The sequence below is a fragment of the Gopherus evgoodei genome, chromosome 1, assembly GCF_007399415.2.
Source record: "Gopherus evgoodei ecotype Sinaloan lineage chromosome 1, rGopEvg1_v1.p, whole genome shotgun sequence".
In the NCBI taxonomy this organism is placed as follows: Eukaryota; Metazoa; Chordata; order Testudines; family Testudinidae; genus Gopherus; species Gopherus evgoodei.
This window is the reverse complement of record NC_044322.1, coordinates 33,435,260-33,459,275: the sequence shown is the minus strand read 5'-3', so window position 1 is coordinate 33,459,275 and position 24,016 is coordinate 33,435,260. Positions and strand designations below refer to the sequence as shown.

The 24,016-nt window shown below is 38.9% G+C and overlaps 1 protein-coding gene across 5 annotated transcripts in view; it reads right to left on the bottom strand.

Moving 5' to 3' along the window:
- The window catches only part of ATM (ATM serine/threonine kinase), a 112,657-nt gene that overhangs the window by 6,754 nt on the left and 81,887 nt on the right, over positions 1-24,016 (bottom strand). For 4 of the 5 annotated variants that reach the window (XM_030561035.1, XM_030561069.1, XM_030561043.1 and 1 more), the window contains 17 exons: positions 22,366-22,470; positions 21,415-21,534; positions 20,011-20,245; positions 17,036-17,203; positions 16,761-16,880; positions 15,661-15,878; positions 14,939-15,146; positions 13,554-13,667; positions 12,896-13,054; positions 11,356-11,494; positions 9,485-9,567; positions 8,900-9,040; positions 7,408-7,524; positions 4,776-4,925; positions 3,990-4,155; positions 2,272-2,358; positions 2,064-2,178 (listed from right to left, as the gene is read on the bottom strand). In XM_030561035.1, the coding sequence (XP_030416895.1) occupies positions 2,064-2,178; positions 2,272-2,358; positions 3,990-4,155; positions 4,776-4,925; positions 7,408-7,524; positions 8,900-9,040; positions 9,485-9,567; positions 11,356-11,494; positions 12,896-13,054; positions 13,554-13,667; positions 14,939-15,146; positions 15,661-15,878; positions 16,761-16,880; positions 17,036-17,203; positions 20,011-20,245; positions 21,415-21,534; positions 22,366-22,470 (2,445 nt within the window). The remainder of the gene's footprint in view (positions 1-2,063; positions 2,179-2,271; positions 2,359-3,989; positions 4,156-4,775; positions 4,926-7,407; positions 7,525-8,899; positions 9,041-9,484; positions 9,568-11,355; positions 11,495-12,895; positions 13,055-13,553; positions 13,668-14,938; positions 15,147-15,660; positions 15,879-16,760; positions 16,881-17,035; positions 17,204-20,010; positions 20,246-21,414; positions 21,535-22,365; positions 22,471-24,016) is intronic. The other variant, XM_030561050.1, reaches the window with a different exon arrangement.

The window sequence follows — 24,016 nt, the reverse complement described above, 5'->3', positions numbered from 1 at the left end:
ATTCCAGTGTTTAACTACCCTGACAGTTAGGAACTTTTTCCTAATGTCCAACCTAAATCTCCCTTGCTGCAGTTTAAGCCCATTGCTTCTTGGTCTATCATTGGAGGCTAAGGTGAACAAGTTTTCTCCCTCCTCCTGATGACACCCTTTTAGATACCTGAAAACTGCTATCATGTCCCCTCTCAGTCTTCTCTTTTCCAAACTAAACAAACCCAATTCCTTCAGCCTTCCTTCATAGGTCATGTTCTCAAGACCTTTCATCATTCTTGTTGCTCTTCTCTGGACCCTCTCCAATTTCTCCACATCTTTCTTGAAATGCAGTGCCCAGAACTGGACACAATACTCCAGTTGAGGCCTAACCAGCGCAGAGTAAAGCGGAAGAATGACTTCTCGTGTCTTGTTTACAACACACTTGTTAATGCATCCCAGAATCACGTTTGCTTTTTTTGCAACAGTATCACACTGTTGACTCATATTAAGCTTGTGGTCTACTATGACCCCTAGATCTCTTTCTGCCATACTCCTTCCCAGACAGTCTCTTCCCATTCTGTATGTGTGAAACTGATTGTTCCTTCCTAAGTGGAGCACTTTGCATTTATCTTTATTGAACTTCATCCTGTTTACCTCAGACCATTTCTCCAATTTGTTCAGATCATTTTGAATTTTGACCCTGTCCTCCAAAGCAGTTGCAATCCCTCCCAGTTTGGTATCGTCCGCAAACTTAATAAGCACACTTTCTATGCCAACATCTAAATCGTTGATGAAGATATTGAACAGAGCCGGTCCCAAAACAGACCCCTGCGGAACCCCACTTGTTATACCTTTCCAGCTGGATTAGGAGCCATTAATAACTACTCTCCGAGTATGGTTATTCAGCCAGTTATGCACCCACCTTATAGTAGCCCCATCTAAATTATACTTTCCTAGTTTATCTATAAGAATATCATGCGAGACCGTATCAAATGCCTTACTAAAGTCTAGGTATATCACATCCACCGCTTCTCCCTTATCCACAAGGCTCGTTATCCTATCAAAGAATGCTATCAGATTAGTTTGACACGATTTGTTCTTTACAAATCCATGCTGGCTATTCCCTATCACCTTACCACCTTCCAAGTGTTTGCAGATGATTTCTTTAATTACTTGCTCCATTATCTTCCCTGGCACAGAAGTTAAACTAACTGGTCTGTAGTTTCCTGGGTTGTTTTTATTTCCCTTTTTATAGATGGGCACTATATTTGCCCTTTTCCAGTCTTCTGGAATCTCCCCCGTCTCCCATGATTTCCCAAAGATAATAGCTAGAGGCTCAGATACCACCTCTATTAATTCCTTGAGTATTCTAAGATGCATTTCATCAGGCCCTGGTGACTTGCAGGCATCTAACTTTTTAAAGTGATTTTTTACTTGCTCTTTTTTTATTTTATCCTTCTAAACCTACCCTCTCTTCCCATAAGCATTCACTATATTGGACATTCCTTCAGACTTCTCAATGAAGACCGAAACAAAGAAGTCATTAAGCATCTCTGCCATTTCCAAGTCTCCCGTTACTGTTTCCCCCTCCTCACTGAGCAGTGGGCCTACCCTGTCCTTGGTCTTCCTCTTGCTTCTAATGTATTGATAAAAAGTCTTCTTGTTTCCCTTTATTCCCATAGCTAGTTTGAGCTCATTTTGTGCCTTTGCCTTTCTAATCTTGCCTCTGCATTCCTGTGTTATTTGCCTATATTCATCCTTTGTAATCTGACCTAGTTTCCATTTTTTATATGATGCCTTTTTATTTTGTAGGTCACGCAAGATCTCGTGGTTAAGCCAACGTGGTCTTTTGCCACATTTTCTATCTTTCCTAACCATCAGAATAGCTTGCTTTTGGGCCCTTAATAGCGTCCCTTTGAAAACTGAAAGATAATATTAAAGATTCCATAATTGATTGGTACATGGTACTAATTCAGATTTGGTTACTCTCCATAGGAAGTTAAGTGTTCTCTCTGCACTATATTACATAATATAAACAATCATAATTTATGAGACCTTCAGCTGCCCTCTTACACCTAAGAAGCATCGCTTACCTTCTAAAGACTCCCTCCACGCCAGTGATGCCCATCCCATCCACAATGTCTCTGGTTAACCTAAAGGGAACAGTCTCTGGTGTGGGAAGGATTTTGCCCTGCTCAAAAGCAACCCCTGAAGTAAAAGATATAGTGAAATATTACAAAAATGTTTAGGAAAAGACAATTGAAAGCTTTTTTTTTTTTTTTTTTTTACTTTTCCTCTTACCTAAATCTATGTGCACCAATTCTGCAGTTTGCTCATCTATCAGGATATTCTGTACGTGTCTATCTCCAAGACCAAGTATGTAACCAACTGAAAAGAGATTATCTCAAAATGAAACTATTTGTATGTAATCATGATTTGTAAAAGTACTTTAAATTTTAGTGTACATGATTACGCCTTACACATTCACCTTTGTAAAAACATTAAAAAATCTAATAGAACTTATTCATAGAATAAGCTTGATTTATGTATACAGGTTAAAAAGAAGAGAAAAATAATGCACACAGTTCTGTATGTATACATGTAGCACCAGTAGAGAATACCAAATGTCATGCAAGAAGTTTGCAGCCAATGAGATAAATTAGATAAAATAGGTGAAAGTTTCTGCTGATGTAAATGTGCACAAGTCTATTTCAGAGGAGTTCTTCCCATTTGCATCAGCAGACAATTTAGCCCTATGACTTCAAAAAACTGGCCCAAGAAAGAAAGTAGATTAACAGTAAAATAAAGAACAAGTCAAAAATATTTAATATGCAGTAGAATTCTCACATCTGGATTTTGCTAATCTATAAATTTTATAAATACCTACAAAAGCAGCAATCTCCTCACTTTTCAGCAAAAGGATTTGCTACGAGATGCTGTAGTGAGTGACTAGTAGCAAGGTTTCGTATCTTTACAATACAGACTATTTCATAAGTTCATTCTGGCATATAATAAATAACTACAATTGTCAAAGTAAATGTACAACACTGCATTTTGTAATGCATGATCTTTTCCTTATTAGCTGCCAACAAACCCACCAATTTGCTAAATTCAGTCATTCACAAATAAGTCTCCTGGTCATATGTCAATGAATAGATTCTACTGTACTGTATATAACATTGAATTCCAAGTATGGAAATAAACTCTTGTGTGTGAAAAAGTATGAAAGACTATGGTTCTGTATAGGGCTATGCACACCACTTAAGCTGCATGTTGAGGTCTTAAACACGTCTTTGGGCTGTGTGCAGGCCCACTGCACAGGAATTTACCCTAGGAGAAAGCATACATGCAATATGCTAAGTATGTTCATCTAATGTTAAATAGGGATTCTTGCCATGTTGTTTAGACCTAAGATAGAGCCTACTTTAACACTCATTCTGCTATCGGATGTCTTCCAGAACCTAAATATTTATTTTAACTCCAGAACTCAATTATCCAGCAGTTAAGAAAAAAATATCAATTTTACCTTATTAAAAACCCACTTTTTGCATTTCCTTATTAACTGCAGCAGCCGTTAAGATAATTTTTTCCCTCCAAATTGAGTATATTACTGTAAATACCACTAACGATGCTGGTGCACAAAGAAAGTAAAAATGGAGCCTTCCTTTAATTCAGTTCTTGGGGGAGGGAGGCGGTGGAAATCAGTGTTTGACTGGAAATATATTTTAAATCTTCTAGGACATAACCTTATAAAAAGCAAAAGAGCAATGTTTGATACTGTCTTTCTAGTGAGACACATGGAATCAGTGTTTCAATTAAGTGGGTGCTGGAAGACATTATTTTAAAAAACCCAACAACCTGTTTTTGTTATTTTTTATTTCCCATTCAATATGTCTTAGCTTAATTGCTGTTACCGTATAATGTTCTAATCTCCTTGTTTATAGTTATACTAGTTATTACCAACATTAGATTTGAAAATATATTATCTTGAAAACAATGACAGCAGTTGCTTTACATACCGATTGATGATGTAGCCACACTGCGAGTATATGCCAATCGTTTCTCAAACCAAACAGCTGGGTCCAGGAATTTTTCCATGCAGAAATAGCGAAACACAGGTTGAAAATTCTTGCAAATGTCCATAAAGATGTTGTATTTCTCTTCAGAATGCTGTTTTTGTGCATCCTTTAAACAAACCACAAATAAATTAGACACTTTTCATCCATTAACTAGTTTGGATGGAGCCTACGCCATTCTTCGGAAAGAAATACACAATGCTCTACTCCCATATCAAATGCTCTCTCTCACAAAGATACACAATCTTGTAGCTGTGATAAAACTTCTCTGTAGTCATGTTAATAATTAAATTATTTTCTAGTTTTCATAAATTACTGTGTTCTCTCATTATGATGAAAAACACTGACAAATGTAAATTAATTCTGCAAAATATGGCATACCCTGTTGGGCTTCCACAAAAGGTCTACTCTGAACTTCAACTGAGCTTTGATAATGGAAGGGATTATTATATCATACTATTGGAGATCCAACTATAGTTTGTTCCTTCACATGCTGAGTTTTTACTTTATAATTTAGACTTTTAGTAGTTAATCTCAGGTTATTGTCATATAAACCTAGAGATCTAGTTAACTAGTTCTATTTCACTGCCTATATTCTCAGTTTTTAATATTGGGTTTATAACAGAAATGTATTCATTAACACAGTACTTTTTTTTTTTAAAAGATCAAAACTCTAAAGAATCTCTGCATGACACTAAATGAGCAAGATTTTTTGCTATTGTGACTCACCATCATTGTCTTATGACAGTAAGTACTGCTGTAGTCTTTTGGCCTGTATCTCCTGTGAGCTCCCTCTTCAAGATTCACAAGGAATTCACCAATGGGAGCTGTCCCTGAGCACCATTCCAGGACACCACTTCTCTGAGAAAGGGGAATCACCTGGGAAAAGAATACCGACACCACAAACCTAACATGTATCTCTTAAAAAGGCATATGTATTAGAATAGACTGTACAATTGAGTTCAACATACCTTGTTATGACCCAGTGTATCTGGGGCAGCCCTCACTGGAAATGCCAAAGTCAGGGCAGGCTACAAAAGGGAGAGCCGATACTCCCAAGACTGGTGGGGTAACACTGAAGTTAAACTCCTCAACCAGTCACAAACGATGCTTCTGATTCCCCACATTGGTTATCAAGAAGCAAAAAAAAAAAATAAAATAAAATAAAAAAATCACAGTCCCCTTTATTGCATCCCAATTCTCTGACTCCCAGTCAGCACCTAGGGCCAGTACAGTGAGAACGTCTATTCATATATACAAAATGTTCTTCCGACCCCAAAGGGTCAGCCACATTACCAGGTCAGTATAGGTTTGGATCTTACTCAAAATACCACATTACCAGCCAATCCTTTAGTGCCTAAAACTAAAGGTTTATAATAAAGAAAAAAGAAAGAACAAGAAGCGAGATGTTAAATGGTAAAACAGTCACATACATAAAAAGAAGTAAAAAGGAGGAGTGAAGACAAAATAGAGAGGATGCAGCTGCCTTTTATAGTCTTTTGCCATGCGGCTTATGCTTCCTTTGTTTCAAACACAAGCTGCCCAGCACATGGCTTGGAAGCCTCTTCTGTCCTTTTCTGGCCCCTGCATACCTTGCTAAATCCCTTAACTTCTCTCAAGTGGTCAGTTATATAGCTGATGGTCCTTAATGGGCCATCATGCAGGCTAGGCAGTGCTGATGCCAAAATGTCTGAGGGTGTCACCCAGAAGCATAGCAAAAGTTTGAAATACAGACATACCTTCGTATCTGTAACTCATAATACATGGGTGATACAAACATATGAACAAGATGATCACATCTGGCAAATTATAAAATTTTTGCAGATATCTTACATGACATATCTAACATAACTCATTGTAATTTTACAATATTGGTATTCATAATATCCTAAAGATTCCATACAGTGTCACACTTGTTTTTATACAGCTTGTTCTAAGCAGAACTGGAAGACCTCATTTTAGCAAAAGAAATTGCTAGGGAACCATTTACAGCTATTACTAATACTTCAATACAACATAATTATCCTGCTGAGTTTCCATGTTTGGTCAGGTAGTAAAATGATGCAATGATTACTAATAGTTCAACACAAACGTTGTAGGATTATTACAAGCAATTGTGTGGAATAAGTTACCATGTAACAATTGCAATGAGCATAAGCAAAATTGAAGAGATTGAATTGATCACAATGGTACCTTCTGTCCTATCAGTCAGTTTTTAAACCATTATCAAATCTCACAAATTTTGTCTATTGCCAGGGACTAGTGAACAGATGTCCACATCACAATGGCTCTAACTGCCCCCTCCTTGTTGGTTGCCTTAGCAGACTGAATTGGTACAGAGACTAAACAATCCTCTGGCTATTGAGTGGTGGTCATCTCGTTTAGTTTTGATTCCTTCCTACTCCTTTGTTTTTTGTACATCTTCTGTCATCTTATCCTTGTTGTTTATTGCTGATGGATTATGAAAGACTTGAAATCTGATTGTAAAGAGGGAGTTTGTTTTCATGATAATTTCTATTATATACATTTAAAAACCCTATGAACACTTTTCCTTCCTCCCTGTCCTCCTTCATTTTGCATGTTTACAAAATATACCAAGTTTGACTGAAGACTATTTAAGCAAGACATAATGAAATCCACCTATGAGTTCTTTAAAGTATTATAGGATACATAATTAATTACGATAAATCACTTCACAGACTGAAACACACAGTTTCAATTTGTCAAAGACAAAGCTCATTCAACCTTCATTTTAAAACTATTTATTAGGAGTTCACCTTAATTCTTTTCACAATATGTTTGCACACACCATACACATTAGAGGGAAGAAAAAGGGGAAAAATCTTATGTCTAAACTAATTTTCTATATCCAGAATTATTAAATTAATTCTTTGTCTCATCAAATACAGTTCTGACATTCAGATCCTGCATTTGCAGACTTTGGATTGGGCTTCTGGACTCAGCTGAACTTGTAAGGGATCCTACAAGACTGAAATTAAAGAGAAATCTTAAATGATCTCGTGTGCTGAAACTTAATGGTCAGCAGTTTATAACTGAGTGGCAGTATACGGCTTTCTTGTTTTACTGTTTCAAGTCTCTAAAAAGAAAGCTTCCAAGGGTATTTAAATAGACATCAGGGCACCAGATAATTTTTCCGTGGACTTTACAGACTGGAGAAAATTAAATGGTAACCTTTGCTTTATCTGAACTCTGCCCCACCTGAGGAAATAGTTAATTTCTTGACAACATACCGTACTTTTAACTAGCTTGTGTGTTATTGAGATAAAAGAAGAGAGTAAAATTATCACATTACACAAGTGCCATTTATCACAACTCTGCTGCAGCAGCAACTGGAGGTTACCTTATATCTTCGGATGGTGAGTTTTCTTTTTCTAGTTTCAGTGTTCTGCTGGAGCAGTGTATTGCACATCTGGAAAACCTGCTGCATGACAGCATCCTGTCTCAGGTCATCTCGGCCCTTTAAAAGAAATACAAAAAGCAATTAAAGGACAATTCTTCTAACATCCAACTTTCCTCTTTATTGTTATAAACGTGCTCTTAGAAGAGCAACAGCCTCCACAAAACATAAAAATTAAATGTTCTCCTATTCACCCAAGTCAAGCTATGCAAATATAATTAATACTTGTTTTGCAGTACACTTCAGAAGCTTGAAAATACAGTTTATCAGTTTTTATTCCTTCTTTGCACTGAAAACATTTTTTGATTTTTACGGTTTCCAAAAACCTATGTAACTTACTTATGTTAGCATGCTTTTAAAGATGTCATTTCATTCAACGCTACACCCTATTCCATAATTAGTCATAAGGATTGCAGATCGCAGCTTTTCCAGAGATGTCAGTGTATCACAATTGCAACATAGTCCTAGTTACCACTGCCAGAGATCTGTAAAGCCCACATTTCCCAAGATTAGTTCTATATCACTGTGCAATCAGGTGGGCTAGAATGAAGCTGGTTGAACTAATGCAGTCACTATTTTTATAACCACTTGGGAATGCATAAAGGGAGTTAAATCCATTCTAAAGTAGCTTTTCTAGAACCTTGTACATATGTCTGAAATTTAAAAGTCTCTGCTTTTAAAATCTCTCCAAACACTAGTCCTTTTATTTCTATGAAAAACAAAACTAAACACTTAGAATAAAGAGTTTCTACCCACGATTCTATACCAACAAGCATGAACTTTTGAGCACATCTTTGGTTAGCAGTGTAAAAGTACAGTGCTTTATTTCAACACACACTCGAGCCTCTGGAAAGAACATAAATAATCACACACTTCGGCAAGTCTCATATCCTACCCAGTAGTGGGCAATAGTACATGTGCACATTGTAAGAGGACAGAGGTATACAAATTAGTATATTATAGAGATACTTAGTGATTTCCTTTTCAAAACACTTGTATAAACAAACATACTCAAAACAACCTGTAGTGGGGAAACGGACAGAGATCTTAAGTGATGCACCCAAGCACCTAAGAGGAGTCTGCTAGAGAGCTGGGATGAGAACTCAAGAGCTTCAGGCTTCCATTCCTGTACTCAGATCACAACTTTCTCCATAGCCCTGATTTTTAAAGGTATTTGGGCATTGCAGTGCCTAACTTACCTAGGAGCCTAACTCTCATTTTCAAAAGGCAGCATAGGGAAGTCAGCTGAAGTCAGTGGGACTTAGGCTCCTAAAAGCTTTATGTCACTTTCAAAAATGAGTGAGGCTCCTAAGTCAGTTAGGCATTGAAACACTTAGCAAAGCAACACTTAAATACATTTAAAAATTTGGCCTCATGTCTATGACTTGTAGAAACAGGACACTGCCCTCTGGCAACTAAAGCAGACAGAACTCACCTTGACAAGCTGCCTCCTCTCTTTTCCATCTGATCCTATACAATCTATTATTTTAGGCAGATTCAGGCCTCCTGCTAAGCGAAACTCTGGCTTGAATGATCTTATTGTCACTAAATTTTCATATTTCCCTGTAGGGTCCACCTGAAATTTATAATTAAAAATTACTATAAAATATCATATTCATTACAGTGAGGAAAAATGTTTCATAATATATAAATCCGAAGCTTTGCAAACTTCATTAGCAGACTTTAAATGATGAAAGACTGTTATTATAGGAGATCTGTAGTTTCCAAGTTCAAGTGGTTTATTAATCATACTAGCACTAAAAATAAGCATATAAAAACCTAATGAAACAATATCTATATTAAGAGATGAATATACAATATCAGAAAAATATACCAAAATCTATTGAAAAATATCCAAATATGTAAACATGTACTCATAAGCACATACATAAATGCAACAAAGGTAGGGGAAGAGGGCATTTAAAGCGAAGGGAAAAAAAGCAAAAGACCACACACCCTGACTTCCATTGAGAAGAAATGGATGGATATTAAGTTGTTAATATATCTCAACTTTATTCACCTTAATTTCCATGGTGGGGACAACAACATCCTCCAAGTTCTTTAGTTTAGTAATAGGCTGGCCAGCAGGAATACTTATGCCTTCTGCAGTTAAAATCAATGCATTATTTTAAATCAACAACTGCAGTTCACACTTATCAGTCTACCCTTGTTTTCCCCCAAAAGGTTGCTTAGTCTGGGTCCTAAATCCAAGATCTGAATGAGGGAAAGGGCAGCGACTGCCATAAGCACTCCTAGGGCCCTTTCATATAGGGAGCCAAACTGAGGTAATAAAAACACTTCTCTCACAGTCAAGAGCAATGGACGCTCCCTAAAAGTAGTGGCCAAACTGTGGCCCCACCCCACAAGCCATCTCTTCCCCCCAAGCTGTCACCCTTGTGCTGCCCCTTCTGCCCAAGCCCCCATGCTTATGCCGCCTTGCCCCTGAGGCCCCACCCCTTCTCCCGACGCCCACCCTGCCCCTTCCCCTAAATCCCTGCCCCTTCCCCGAGACCCCACCCTCATGCCGTCACTTCTGCACCACCCCTCCCCACAACACCCTGGCCTCCACTCCTTCTTCTCTGCCCCCTCCCTCATTGCTCGCCCTTACAGACAGTAAAAAGGGATGGGGGTCCAGTAGCACTAGGAATTCTCTGGAGGTCTCATATCCAAGAACCACTCCAGCTGAACCTCAGAATGAAAGCTGTTTCATATAACTTCTAAACCAGAGTAGGTCTTATATTTAACATAATTAGGACATAGTAGCAGTACAGCAGCGGGTCTGCATTTTGGTAATAATACTTAATATTTAAATAGCATCTTTCATCCAAGGATTTCAAATAAAACAATAGTTAACTGACCTATCCCCACCCTGTGCAGTGTCATGCCTATTTTACAACTGGGGAAACTGAAGCCTAGACTCAGTGACTGCCCCAAGATAAGGCAATGGTAGAGCTGGAAATAAAGCTTAGGGTATGTCTACATCTACAATTTTGCAGCGCTGGTTGTTACAGCTGTATTAGTACAGCTGTATAGGGCCAGCGCTGCAGAGTGGCCACACTTACAGCAACCAGCGCTGCAAGTGGTGTTAGATGTGGCCACACTGCAGCGCTGTTGGGCGGCTTCAAGGGGGGTTCGGGGAACGCGAGAGCAAACTGCGGGGAAGCAGGTCTCCTTCCCCGGTTTGCTCTCGCGTTCCCCGAACCCCCGTGCAAGCAGGTCTCCTTCCCCGCGGTTTGCTCTCGCGTTCCCCGAACCCCCGTGCAAACTGCGGGGAAGGAGACCTGCTTGCTCGGGGGTTCGGGGAACGCGAGAGCAAACCGCGGGGAAGGAGACCTGCTTGCACGGGGGTTCGGGGAACGCGAGAGCACACCGCGGGGAAGGAGACCTACTTGCACGGGGGTTCGGGGAACGCGAGAGCAAACCGCGCGGAAGGAGACCTGCTTCCCCGCGGTTTGCTCTCGCGTTCCCCGAACCCCCCTGCAAACCGCAGGGAAGGAGACCCGCTTGGGGGTGGATTCGGAGAACACCGGAGCAAACCGCGGGGAAGGAGACCTGCTTGATTACCAGAGAGGTATCCTCAGGTATGTTGGGATACCTGCTTATTCCACGGAGGTCAAGAAAAGCGCTGGTAAGTGTCTACACTTGATTACCAGCGTTGGATCACCAGCGCTTGATCCTCTACACCCGAGACAAAACGGGAGTACGGCCAGTGCTGCAAACAGGGAGTTGCAGCGCTGGTGATGCCCTGCAGATGTGTACACCTCCTAAGTTGCAGCGCTGTAACCCCCTCACCAGCGCTGCAACTTTGTGATGTAGACAAGCCCTTAGTAATTGTGGCTCTAAATACCCTCCCTAACTACTGACCAACAAGTCCTCTTTTCCAATACTTACTTCTTTGAGATTTCCATGAAGAGGCATCCAGATTTGCTAATGTGATGTACGCATCACAAAGTGCCTCTACACCTCTAACCATCTGAGGTCTCCTACTCTTTATGATGTTAATTATGTTGCTGGCAGCCTCCATTCGATCCTATAGAACAAAACAACACAAACAAAAAAACCCACACAAACACATTTTGCAAGTTACTCTTTGCCAGCTCAAAGACGCACAGTATATTGCCATCAAGTAGAACTGAACTATCCTGTAAAAACTGAATACCCTCTGCAATACAAACCTGGATTCATATAAATGCTAATTCAGTGTTTTCCAACCTGGGGTGGAAAGGACAGTGAATTATTTGTGGGGGTGGATATGTCCAAACAAAGTGGAGGAGTGAGGCTGAGAAAGCTGCAGGACACCAGATCTACCCTCCATCCTCCTGCAAACATGGGGCAAATAAAGGGGTTGGTGGCTCTTGAAAATCCATCCACCATCCCCTTTCCTGCTTCTGCTATTATCCCTAATGTAGTTGGCTGGGGGAGCAGCTCACATGTACAAGGCTGCAGGCTCAAGCAGCTTGCCCGCCCAAGCTTCCCTTCTCTGCTCCCAACTTTGTGGCACTTTGCTCAACTGAGCACACCAATGGAAGCCCCAATCCACAGCTACATATAGCTTACTGATGAGTTGGGGAAAGGGACCAGAACTATCAAAGAGAGAAGCCAGCTATAAATATGGAAAAAAGATAAGGGAAGCCCCCTCCCTCCGCACGAAAAGACAACAAGAAATGAACAGGAAAAATGAGAGAAGCCAGAAACTATGAGTGGACAACAGTGTGAGGGAACAATGAAAGTGCCCAAGGAGTGCCAAAGAGCGGCTCCAATAATGAAAGGTTGGGAAAATCATCATAATCATAGCAATGATAATCATCAATCAATCAATAAAGCTAACTTAAAAAAGAAGCCATGATACAATGTTACAAGTCATTACGGTTTATAGCATTAACATTACTCTTTTTTTCTGAGAAAGAAATTAAGATAAAGATATTAGAACCATGTTGCAGAAACCAAAATACTTTTATCTTACAGATTTACATTAAACACTCACTTAAGATTAAAACGGAAAAATCTTTGGTCATTGTCGACTTCTCGCTTATAAACCCACTCAAGCCCTTGATGCAACTAAAATGTCTTTACAATATCTCACAGGGTGAAAAATCTAAAAAAAAAATCCTTTATGATACTCTGAACTGAGGGACCACTGGTTGCAGGAAATGTGAGGATTTTTTTTTCCTGAAACCACTGTAATGACTGATTTGAATAACAACTGTTAAGGCTGGTAGGTCCCCTATGTCCGTAACTACAAGTTTTGATTTTAAAAATGAATATTTAATTTTTCCCCATTCTTCCTCATCCCACCAAAAAATTCAAGTAAATGAAACTGCACTATAACATCCTTTTAAAGTAAATTAACTTTTTGACATTACGATTCTAAATGTGATTCATAACCCAGAACTATGTGATTCATAAACAAAATTCAGTTTGATTTGAGTACCATATCGAGCTGGGAGATTTCTTTCGGTACATTTTTTGTTAGTCTGTTTCTTCTTGTTGCCTCTGGTTTTGCCAAGAGTTCATCCTTGTTGGCATTTGCCAAAGCCAATACTATAAACAAAGTATGATGTGGATGATCTAGTGAAATTCTAGATATTAGCTGTCAAAAAATACAACAAGTCAGTTATTAAAGATATAATAAAAATTAAAATGACTTACAAATCAGAGCAGTAAACTAGGATTTTAAACTAAGAAGCCAATGTGCAATAAAACACTATTCAACTCTTTCATATTATAATCAACATAGAAAGGACTGCACTTTTTACCTTTCATGGTCCTTTACAGAAAAAAAAAAGTAACAGCATAGCTAAGTCTGTATTTTGATGTCCGTACTATATAAAGTATGTTCTTAATACAATGGTCTGACTATTCTAAGAAGATTCCTAAATCAGTGAAGAGAACTGGCAGAACAAAAAACAAGTTTTACATTTCAAGTTTGCTACATCTCATTCTGTAATGGAATAGTTTAGGCTAAATGACTCAGTTAAGATAGAATTGTGCTAAGGAGATGCATGTTCTGTTTAGGAGTTTTAAACTAAGATAGATGCATCTCTGTACCATTAATCTAATCACAATACTTATGATTTAGTATTAATTACATTATTTAAAACTTCATGAAATCCTAGACAGCCCATGATCTTGGTTCCCATTCGAGCAGCCAGCTGGTACATCAGAGGCAAAAACTTGTATGATGGAATCTTTTCTGCAATTGTCTGTTGAAAAAGAAATCAGATATAAAGCAACAATGCACATAAAAGAGATGACAAACACAAATCAATAGATAGGCACCAGTGGATTTATACTGATATTTAAAATATATTTTAAAAATATTTATTGGCTGCCCAAATGGCAGCATGCTGCACACCACTTCCTCATTAGTCGCTCACTGGGTGCCACTGCTTGCAGCTTGTTCAGAATGCAGCAGCACAACTGTGAATGGGTTTGAACTATTAGGATCATACTCAGCCAGCTTTGCTATTAAGCAGCAAATTCAGTTTAAATTAGCCTTACTGGTTTATAAAACTCTGAGTGGGGACTGACTCTGATTATATGAAAGACCTCTTTATCGAGTTATTGCCTGATGGCTTTTTATTAATATTATTAAAAGTACTATTATTGTTATTTTATTACAGCAGTGCTTAGATGCCTCAATTAAGATTGAGGCCCCACTGTTCTGGGTACTATACAAACAGATTGTAAGACAGTTCCCAACCAGGAAAGGTCATAGTATAATTTAAAACTAGAAACAACATGAGTGTATTAAAAACATATGAAGGAAAGAAAGGAGGACAAGGATGCCTGTGAAAAGAACACATGATTATATAGACTTATTCAATTGTTCCAAGTAATTCTGATTTTTTTAAATTATAAGAGAGAAAAGAAATAAGCTAGATATTAGCAATCACTATTGGCAATGTATTTAACCCTTACCACTTCAGCAATTTCCTTCAGGTATCATGGTAGATGCTTACAATCTAAATTAGGCATAACACAGCAAAGAATGAGAAGGGAAGGGTAAAAGGTACGGGAAAGACAAGGGTACAACAGTGAAAGACCATGAGATACGCTTAATGTTATGGACACTTTTGCTAACTTTTGTTATTAAAAATGTAGAGGACAGAAACAGAAAAAAGAGGACCACAGTTAATGATGGAGGGTGATTAAATGAGTAGTACAAAAAGTGAGTTTTGAGGAAAGACTGAAGAAGGCTGGTGCACAGGGTCATGTGCCAGACTCCAGGCATATGGGCACCTTGAGAAAGTGTGTAGAGCAGCTTATGGAAGGAGGCACATGGAGAAAGCAAACAAGTGAGCTGTTTTGGAAGAGTGCAGTGCGGGAGACAGTGATTAAGATACAAATGAGAGGTTAGAGGTGGACACACTGGCAGAGCTGTGGCAAGTCCTAGCATGTGAGAATGAGGAATCTGAATTTGATCTTCATGTAGAATTAGAAGGATAAGAAAAAAGTAAGAGCAGAAACTTACCTTCATCATTCCATTGACTTCAAAAACTCCAGAGTTCTCAAGCCAGAGGGAGCAGAGGCGGAAGATCCACATATCATGCTCTTCTCCACTAAGTAAGCAACTAATATAGTTCTCTACCGCTTTGCATAAGAAACGTTTACAATCCTCACTCAGTGCACGAATTGCACATTCATCAAGTTCAAGCTCCCGCTGAACCTTCATCGTGTATCTATGAATGGACATTAACCATCTGTTAAAACACTGATGGGAAGGCAGGCTGGAGTTCTCTCACCTACAACTTTAAGCAATTTTCCAGCAGTTTATACTTGCTTTTGTACCAGCAAAGAAAATAAAGCAATCCTTAGATGAAATACCCTCACTGTCCTCCTCTTTCAGGTACACTGGGCACCCTTGTTCTGTGATTAAAACACACTGAAAATCTAGTCCCATTTTTTCTAATGACTGGACCTGAAAACACCACTGTAAAAGTGAATTTCTGGGAACGGAAAGAAGCACGAAGACTTGAGCCACCTCCTACAGAAAACAGAGAACCACTAAAGCTTAGAATTTTCTCTCACTTTCCCTTCCTCCTACTAAGGCTATAAGAAAAATAGTCAGATGAACTCTAAGATTCCATCAGCTCTACAGCATGTGCAAATCCCAAATCTAGTTACACTTTTCTCTCCACTCTGATGCTGTATGCCACTTAGCTATAGTTATCTCCCCTCAGGCTGGACACCCACCTGTTTGTCTGAACCCTGCGCTCCTTTAGGAGGCCAATTTCCTCCTTGGCCTTTTTCAGCAAAGCTTGCTTGTTTTCAAACTCTGAGGATTTCATGTAGTTCTCAATTCTTTGGTACTGCATATCAGAGAAACGAGCCAAAGAAAGGAAAGCCTTCATCTTTCCATTCTTTAGCTCGTCACTGCTGTCTCCACTGTGGCTCCCAGCAATTTCCACTGCCTAAGAGGAAAGTTACAAATACAGAAATGATAAGACTGATGATCATGTTTGCACAATAGCTATAGCTAACGTCTATTCTCATACTGCTTGATTAAACAATTATTATTATTTAATGTTTGTATATACTGGCAGATGCACATACAAAATAAAACCAACTGTGTTCAAGTATTTTTTTTTCTTAAGTGAATTTAATCCTCAGAAAGGATTTGGATTTTTCAGCACTTGCAGCTGATGCCAGTTTTAACTACAGAACCTAATGGAAGTCCTCCAACACTTATTATGTATTACTTATATAACAACATAGTTGTACATGGTGCTTTGCAGTACAGATAAAGAAAGATTCTCTGCCATGAAGAGCTTACAGTCTAACAAACACAAGACAAGGAGATGACAACACAAGATAGGAGAGAGGCTGGAGTTACAAGTAAAACTGAAATGGTAGTGAAGGTATTTGGAGAGAATCAGAAAAGTCAGAAGGGATAACTACAAACACAAATTAGCGGGTGCAATGAAGTGAGTGGCAAGCAATATTGGGAGCAATGAGCCGGCTGCAGAGAGAATACAGGATGAGAGATTAGTGAGAGTGGAGACCATAGTGAAGGCAAGATCAAGGGAGTAACACCTACACTGAGTGGAGGAGTACAAAAGTCATATCATTGTACCTTCAAACAAGCTATTAAATCTAAGTTTCAATGCGGAGTCTACAAAATCATTAATAAAAACAACTTTTGTGTCTGAGATGCTATTTTAGAATATACTGAAAATGAATAGTGTCAATATGAAAAAAATGAATGCTGCATTGTAAAATTTACTTTGACATTTTTACAAGGAATTATATACAGAAGAATCTATTTAGTTGTATGTTTTGAAGAACCACCCTACCTTTTCTAAGTATTTCTGCATGATAACGGTAGGGTTTTCCAAACATGTTTCTGCTAACCAGTTTCCACATAACCTCAGACACTCTGTGTATATCAGTCTTAGGCTCGGATCATTCTCAACCTTTGGAGAAGCACATATTTAGAAAAAAGATCAGACTTCAAATCAAAAATAATTGTCCATATAAGATGATCAGCCTATAAAACCCCTTTTCCCCATCTAAATAAAATACGTTAAATTAATTAGGCCCGATGTCAAGATTAGCTATTGACACACACCTGAAACCAATTTGTATCCAATTTCTTGATCATCTCCTTGAGAATACTCAGTGCTAGACTTTCTTCTTTCTTAGCCCAGAAAACCTGAGCTTCCTCCAGTTGCCACTCAGAGACTACACACATAGCTGGATTGTACTGTTTGATCTGGAACATGGCTCTTTCAGGAAGCTGAAACAGAAAAACTAAATTGTCAATGATATGTCTAAGTAACGAACATACATTTCATAACATGCTCTCTGACACCATCAGTACTTTGCTTTATTTCTTTAAGATATCCCTCTTCTGCCTGCTTAGTGTCAAGAACTGTTTTGGTGAGAAGGAGGCAAGGTCTTTTTACGTGTAAGAGCACAGGCATAGGCTACTCTATCATTCTGATAACCAAAAAGTTTCAAAGTATAGATTACTGAACAGAGCTTCACAAAACATTAAATGACGTATTAACATTTAACACTGCAGTTACCATGATGTAATAATACAATATAGGACAGTGATCTGGTTTATATTCATAACCAAAAAACTGTTAAAAAAGAGGTTCAAAATGTGTTTTAATGGAGACCAGCTAATACCCCAAAACAATATTATCTTTTTGTTACAAACATTCTACACAATTTAAAAAACCCAGATGTTAGAGTGCCAGTAAAGAACAGTTAAGTAAGCTAGCCCATTCCTGACTAACATATAATCCCTCAGCACTACTCACTTTATCCAAATATACACAGTTCCCTCAACTTTCCCTCTAAAATTTGCAAACATGTGCAAATATCAAAATAACTAATTACCAAATTAATGGAAATTGATCACTTGACTAGAAAATGTGGTTTTACAATCTTAGTAGTCTGCAGATACACCTCTACCCCGATATAATGTAATCCTCGGGAGACAAAATCATCTCACCACGTTATAGGCGAGACCGCGTTATAGCAAACTTGCTTTGCCCCCACTTCCCCTGTTCCCTGACCACCCCCTCCAGAGACCCCCGTCCCTAATCACACCCAAGACCCCACCCACTACCCAACCCCCCTGCCCCTTACCAAACTCCTCAGCCATATAGCGATGGATCTCTTAAGCCATTTAGGAGATGCTAAGGGCTTGTCTACACTACAAAACTGGCTGACAACTTAGGTCGATCTATAGCCATCATAGCAATTAAATTGGCTGTTTGGTGTCCATACTGCCCTCTTCCGGCCAGGAGTGCACATCCTCATCAGGAGCGCTTGCACAAACTGAAGTGGGGCATTGTGGAGCAGTGACAACTGGAGTGTGGGGCACTGACAGCTGCAGGGCTCACATTTCATCTCCTGTTGGCCAGCTGGGGCTTACAACGGAAGCCTCTCACCCTGGGGATGACAGCTGGAGCTAGAGACAAAAAGTGAAATAGCAGCAGCCATTAAACTGACAAGAATGTCAATTTCACTGTTAGTAGGCTCCCTGCTGTGAAACTGAGCTCTGAGATGGGCTCACAGCTCAGGATGTCAGCCCTGGGGCCAGGGGCAGCTCCAGGCACCAGCGCAGCAAGCGCGTGCTTGGGGCAGCAAGCCACGGGGGGATGACCTGCTGGTCATTGTGAGGCGGCAGGCAGGCGGCTTTCAGTGGTGCGCCTGCGGGAGGTCCGCCAGTCCTGCAGCTTCGGCAGCAATTAGGCGGCGGGGACGCGGATAGCGCGGCACCGGCGGACCTCTTGCAGGCATGATGTCAAATCCGCATGACCAGTGGATTGCCCACAAGCGCGCCGCTGAAAGCCGCCTGCCTGCTGTGCTTGGGGCAGCAAAAAATGTAGAGCTGCCCCTGCCTGGGGCGAGGAAGGACTCTATCTATGAGCCCTGGGCTCGGTTATCAGTGCTGAGGAAGGGGAGGGCTCCAGCTGTCAGCCCCACATGGAGCTGACAGCCAACAGACAATGTAATTAACAAAGTGTCTACAAAGTGTGTTGCCCTAACTACATCGATCTAATCATTACGCATTTCTCAGAGGTGGAGTTATTAAGTTGAGGTAGTGGGCGACTTACCTCGGCACGAGCACAACTGTAATATAGATACTGGCAGAGCTAGGTTGACGTAAACTGCCTTACACTGACCTGACTCTGTAGTGTACGCTAGGCCTTAGTGAAATCATGGCACTAGTGAAGTCAACAGAAACTTTGCATTTGACTTTAATGGGCCAGGATTTCACCCACTATTTGCCAAAAAGCTTAGAAACATTCTTAGACCAACTTCTAGAAAAAATTTAAAACACTCTAAACTTTATAATTTCACATGCCATGTCTCATTCCAGGGTCAATATTTTCTAGGATTGGTTTTATTTCAAGGAAGTTAAGAAGATATAAAAAGTATTGCAGCATCATAATTCTGGGTCAGAGCTGTTAACCAAGCTCCATATGCACAAAATTTATTACTGGTGCTCAAACGGTGGCCAGAAATAGCCCAGGTTGCCTTTCACATCCTACATTGAGTTTTTAGGACAAGCAAATTGAACATACTTGATTTAAAAGTCATTGGGATAAAAAAATGGGAATTCTACCAGGTAATTCATGGAGATTGACTTTTCAATAAATAATGGCACTTTAAGTATATATACATTGGAACACGACACCAAGATGCTAATGTTGAGGAATTCTTTTCTGCAAGTCTACTCTGGAATGCTGGGAGACTCTATGGCATGATGATGAGGTTTTACATCTACCTAGTGTACCAAACTGGAGTTACAAAGTTGTAGAAACATCATTTACAGGTAAAAATTCCAGTTTTATAACATATACTGCATGAAAAGGCATGTAATTATGAACAAAAATGTGACGATATGCTTGCAGCATTCATAAAATATTATGTAGGCTGACTCTAGACAAACAATTCAATGAATAAACTTAGATGGGGTACACAAATTTTAGCAGAGTTGGTCTTCAGCATTATAGTGAAAAAGTTCCTCATTAACTGGAGAAGCCAGTGTTTTTCAAACTGATTCTTGCTGGAACTAGTTACCTGGGTGTTTTTGGCAGTTCGTGCCAATTTGGACAGATCCACTAGATGTTTGGTGAGAATGTCTTTAATGCATTCTCTTTTGGAATTCTCACTTTCCTTCTCAAGAAGGATCTCCAGAATTACAGTGCGTAGGGCCATGATAGGCTCCTGGAAACCAAAGTCACTGTCCTTAAGAAGCTGGGACTGTCTCTGCCACTTCAGATAAACGTCATTCAGTTGCTTGTTACTAACAGATCTGAAATCACAGACATTAAGAAAGGAAAAGGAAAAAAGAGCTATTACTTCTGACCAAATATTAATGAAATCTGAGATGTGAAAGAGGTTGTTTTATAAATCCCAGGACTATAAAACAATTGAAGTCAGTAGTTCACAATATATGGTCCAGAAAACAAAAATAGTTCATGAAACCCTTCCTGCTCATGTGCAGAACAAACATCTTGAAAAGCAAAAAAATGGAAGGTAGGGATTATAAAAGGATTTGTAACTTTTATAAGAAGTTATGCAAAACAGCTGATTTAAAGCAAACCCAGCTTTGTGAGAGGAACATCTGAGAGGCACGACAATTCCAATGTACATGTTCTTGAATACTTGTTTCAATTTAATTTGCTAAATTCTAGTATGTGATAAGGCTGATAAAAAAAGCTGGCAATTGGAATCTTAATCATGTATCTACATGTACATGCTGCATGACAGAATAAGGGTATATCTATACGTGGAGCTGTGGGTATGATTTCCAGCTTGAGCAGACATACTCTCACTAGCTCTCATCAAGTTAGCATGCAAAAAATAGAAAATGGCTGCAGCAGCACAAGCTGCAGGATGGTGTGTTTTATATGGCCCATATTTTTACTATACTGCATGCCTTTCAGATGTATTCTTCAGCTATGGCTGTTTTATCTTGTTAGAGTATAAGCTCTTTGGGGAAAGTACTGTATCCTTTTTTTGTGTTTGTACAGCACCTAGCACATTGTGGGAGCTACCGAAAAACAAATAATAAATACTACTAAATCATTAATGAATATTAGTCCTGACAATGTTTAAGATAAACAAAAATAAAGACAGTCCATGCCCTGAAAAACTAACAGGTTAGAAGGTAAACAATAGAACACAGGATGCACTGGGAAATCCAGACGAGTCCAGTATAGTGGATTTTCACAATACCACCATTCTTTTCCTGTTTTTATAAGCAGGAAAACATTCATAGAAAAAGGCCTTTATTTATAACTAGAGAACCTGTGAAATTACTTGTAAAGATGGTATCTATAACGAATATTTGTTAAAGGAAGAAAACAGAGGGACTAGCCTCTAGTTACAGGTTGCTTAGAAATAGCCGAGAGACACAAGAACAACATCAGAATCATAGCTAGAACTGGAAGGGGAATCTAACATGAAGGAATAAAATACCTAGAGAAAAGCTGTCCTATGTTTTCCAACTCTTCAATGGTCTGTAATCTGCAGAGCGTGGGATACAATGAAAACACAGACTCGAGACTGCCTTTGCATAGCTCCTCTACTTCACTCACCCTAGGGATACAATACAGCAATGCTAAATACTTTTATCTATTGACAATATAGTTTCCATGTAAAGAACAGATATAAAATATAAACTATATTGCACCAACACATATTTTGTATTTCAGTTAAGTAAGAATTTTGCATTATTATTAAAATCTAAAATTCAAGGTTTCTCCCTTAAGAATCTAAATGAAAAGGCTATCAGGTTTACTGTCCCATAGCCTATATGACATTCAGTTTAAAGGGACTATTCTGAAGTCACTTTCTTGTTTATTAACAGGAAAGGGATGTACACTAATGGAAGATGATTTCTCCATAGAAAATAACCCTATTTAAAAAAAAAAAAATTTGTCTGCCTTCTTGTTGCTCCCTTGAAAACTGCTGGTACTTTGGTGTAACAGGACCTGTAGAGACAAAGACTTGTTATGGCATAAAATGCCAGTAGTTTCGTCTCCTCCTCCTTAGTTTGAAGATTAAGGTTTTTAATATCTATCATTATTGTTCTGCATGTGCAGCCTTGCAAAGAGGCTGTTAAAATATCTCTACCAAAAAGATTTTATATTATAATATTATATATATATATATATATATATATATATATATATATATATATATATATATTACAAATTTAAAACAAAATTAATTCTGGCTTTGCATCAGGCATGCATGTCCTATTAACACTAACATGACTTGCATAGGCATGAAAGGGAGAATTCAAAATCTATAAGTCAAGTTACAGCTTAAATATCAGTTTGATTTTGTTTGTGTAATACTTTGCTACAGCTGTGCAAACACAATAAGGTCTTACACACAGCTTATTTATAGTTATTTGGTTTTTACCTGGCATCTTTCAGGCCTTCATGGAAAGCAGAGAATTCTCTGTCTCTTAAAGACTGCAGAGCATCATACAATGATTCATGGTAGCCTGATCTTCCCATCTCATCTCTTTAAAAAAAAGATTAAAACCAGCAAAATTATATTTACACCTAAGGTCATCAATGCTCTTTATGACTGAAAACTACAGCATTAACATTCTCTTTGATACTGTACATTTAAGTCATTTTGGTGGTGTCTTCATATGACACACAAAATAACCTAGGTGAATAAGGAGTATAGTCAGAAATTTTTCGGTGGTTAGGCAAAGTGTTATTTTGATTTGCCTAAAAAATAAAAAGCAACCCTGTAACACAATACATTCCTATAAACCTAAGTTATTCATTTCAAATAAACAAAATAAAAAGGCAGTGAGAAATTATTAAAATTGTATTTTATACATGGAGTCAAAATTTCAAATTACATTAAAACATATGTAATTATTCCAAAAACTATCATACAATAAAATCTACAATTTTAACCTAAACAATAAAATGCATGTATGTAAAGGTTCTTGTATTATCTGACTGTTTTCTAATGTCTACCATCAGTATTGTATTAAAAGCAATTCTGGATCTGGACCACTTTCCCGGGGCAGTCTCATCTGCCACCAAGCATGTCCATGAGTTGCAGATAGTGGAACACCTTCCAGATATGGAGGGTAGCTGTGATATAAGCAGTAAAACCTGTTGAATAAGCAGTCACAGACAATCTGACAGCAGTACCAATAGTGCAGCAGATGGAGGTGCTGCCTCAGTAAAAGGCCAGTGATGCCTAAAGATGGTACCAAACATGATGTATGTAAGCTGCCATCAAATAAGTCTGTCGTCAATGACATACTATAAGGGCATGCAATTGCCCCTCCAGAAGTAACTCTGGAAAGGCAGAGGAACTATGAGAGGGTCAGTGGCATTTGCTAGAAAAGGGAACTCTGCATCCTCATTTGTTGCCCTACTTGCTGCAATTTTTGCACTGGTATGGCGCATGGCTTACATGGATGAGAATGGAGGACTGGAACTGCATACACATTTTCCACTATTCACAGTGCAGATTGTTCAGCAATGCAACACTAACTCTGCAACCTCTGAATCCAAGTCCTGTGGTGATGGTGACAGGCAGAGGATGTTGCTGGAGGTCCTTAGTCACAATCCTGCACACAGATGGCCTGGGAGTGATGGTCACTCATCGCAGACTGGAGCAAATGCCATGATCATATCCTTCCTTGGTGTCAGAGCCATCCTACCTAGGGACAGCGCTGCTCTCCACAAATGGGGAAGGGGATGGAAAAAGATCCCTAATAGATTCTTGCTCCAACCACATTTGTCAGAGAGCCATATCTTGACTGGTCATCCCGCTTTGCTATGGTCTAAATAGAAGACAGACCCCCAAAATTTTTCCAGTTGGGAATGTTCACATTGTCTGTACTAGGCTATCTTGATTATCACTTCAAAAGTTTTTTTCTTACTTAACTGGCCTCTCAGAGTTGGTAAGACAACTCCCACCTTTTCATGCTCTCTGTATGTGCATAATTATCTCCTCAATATATGTTCCATTCTATGCATCTGAAGAAGTGGGCTGTAGCCCACAAAAGCTTATGCTCAAACAAATGTGTTAGTCT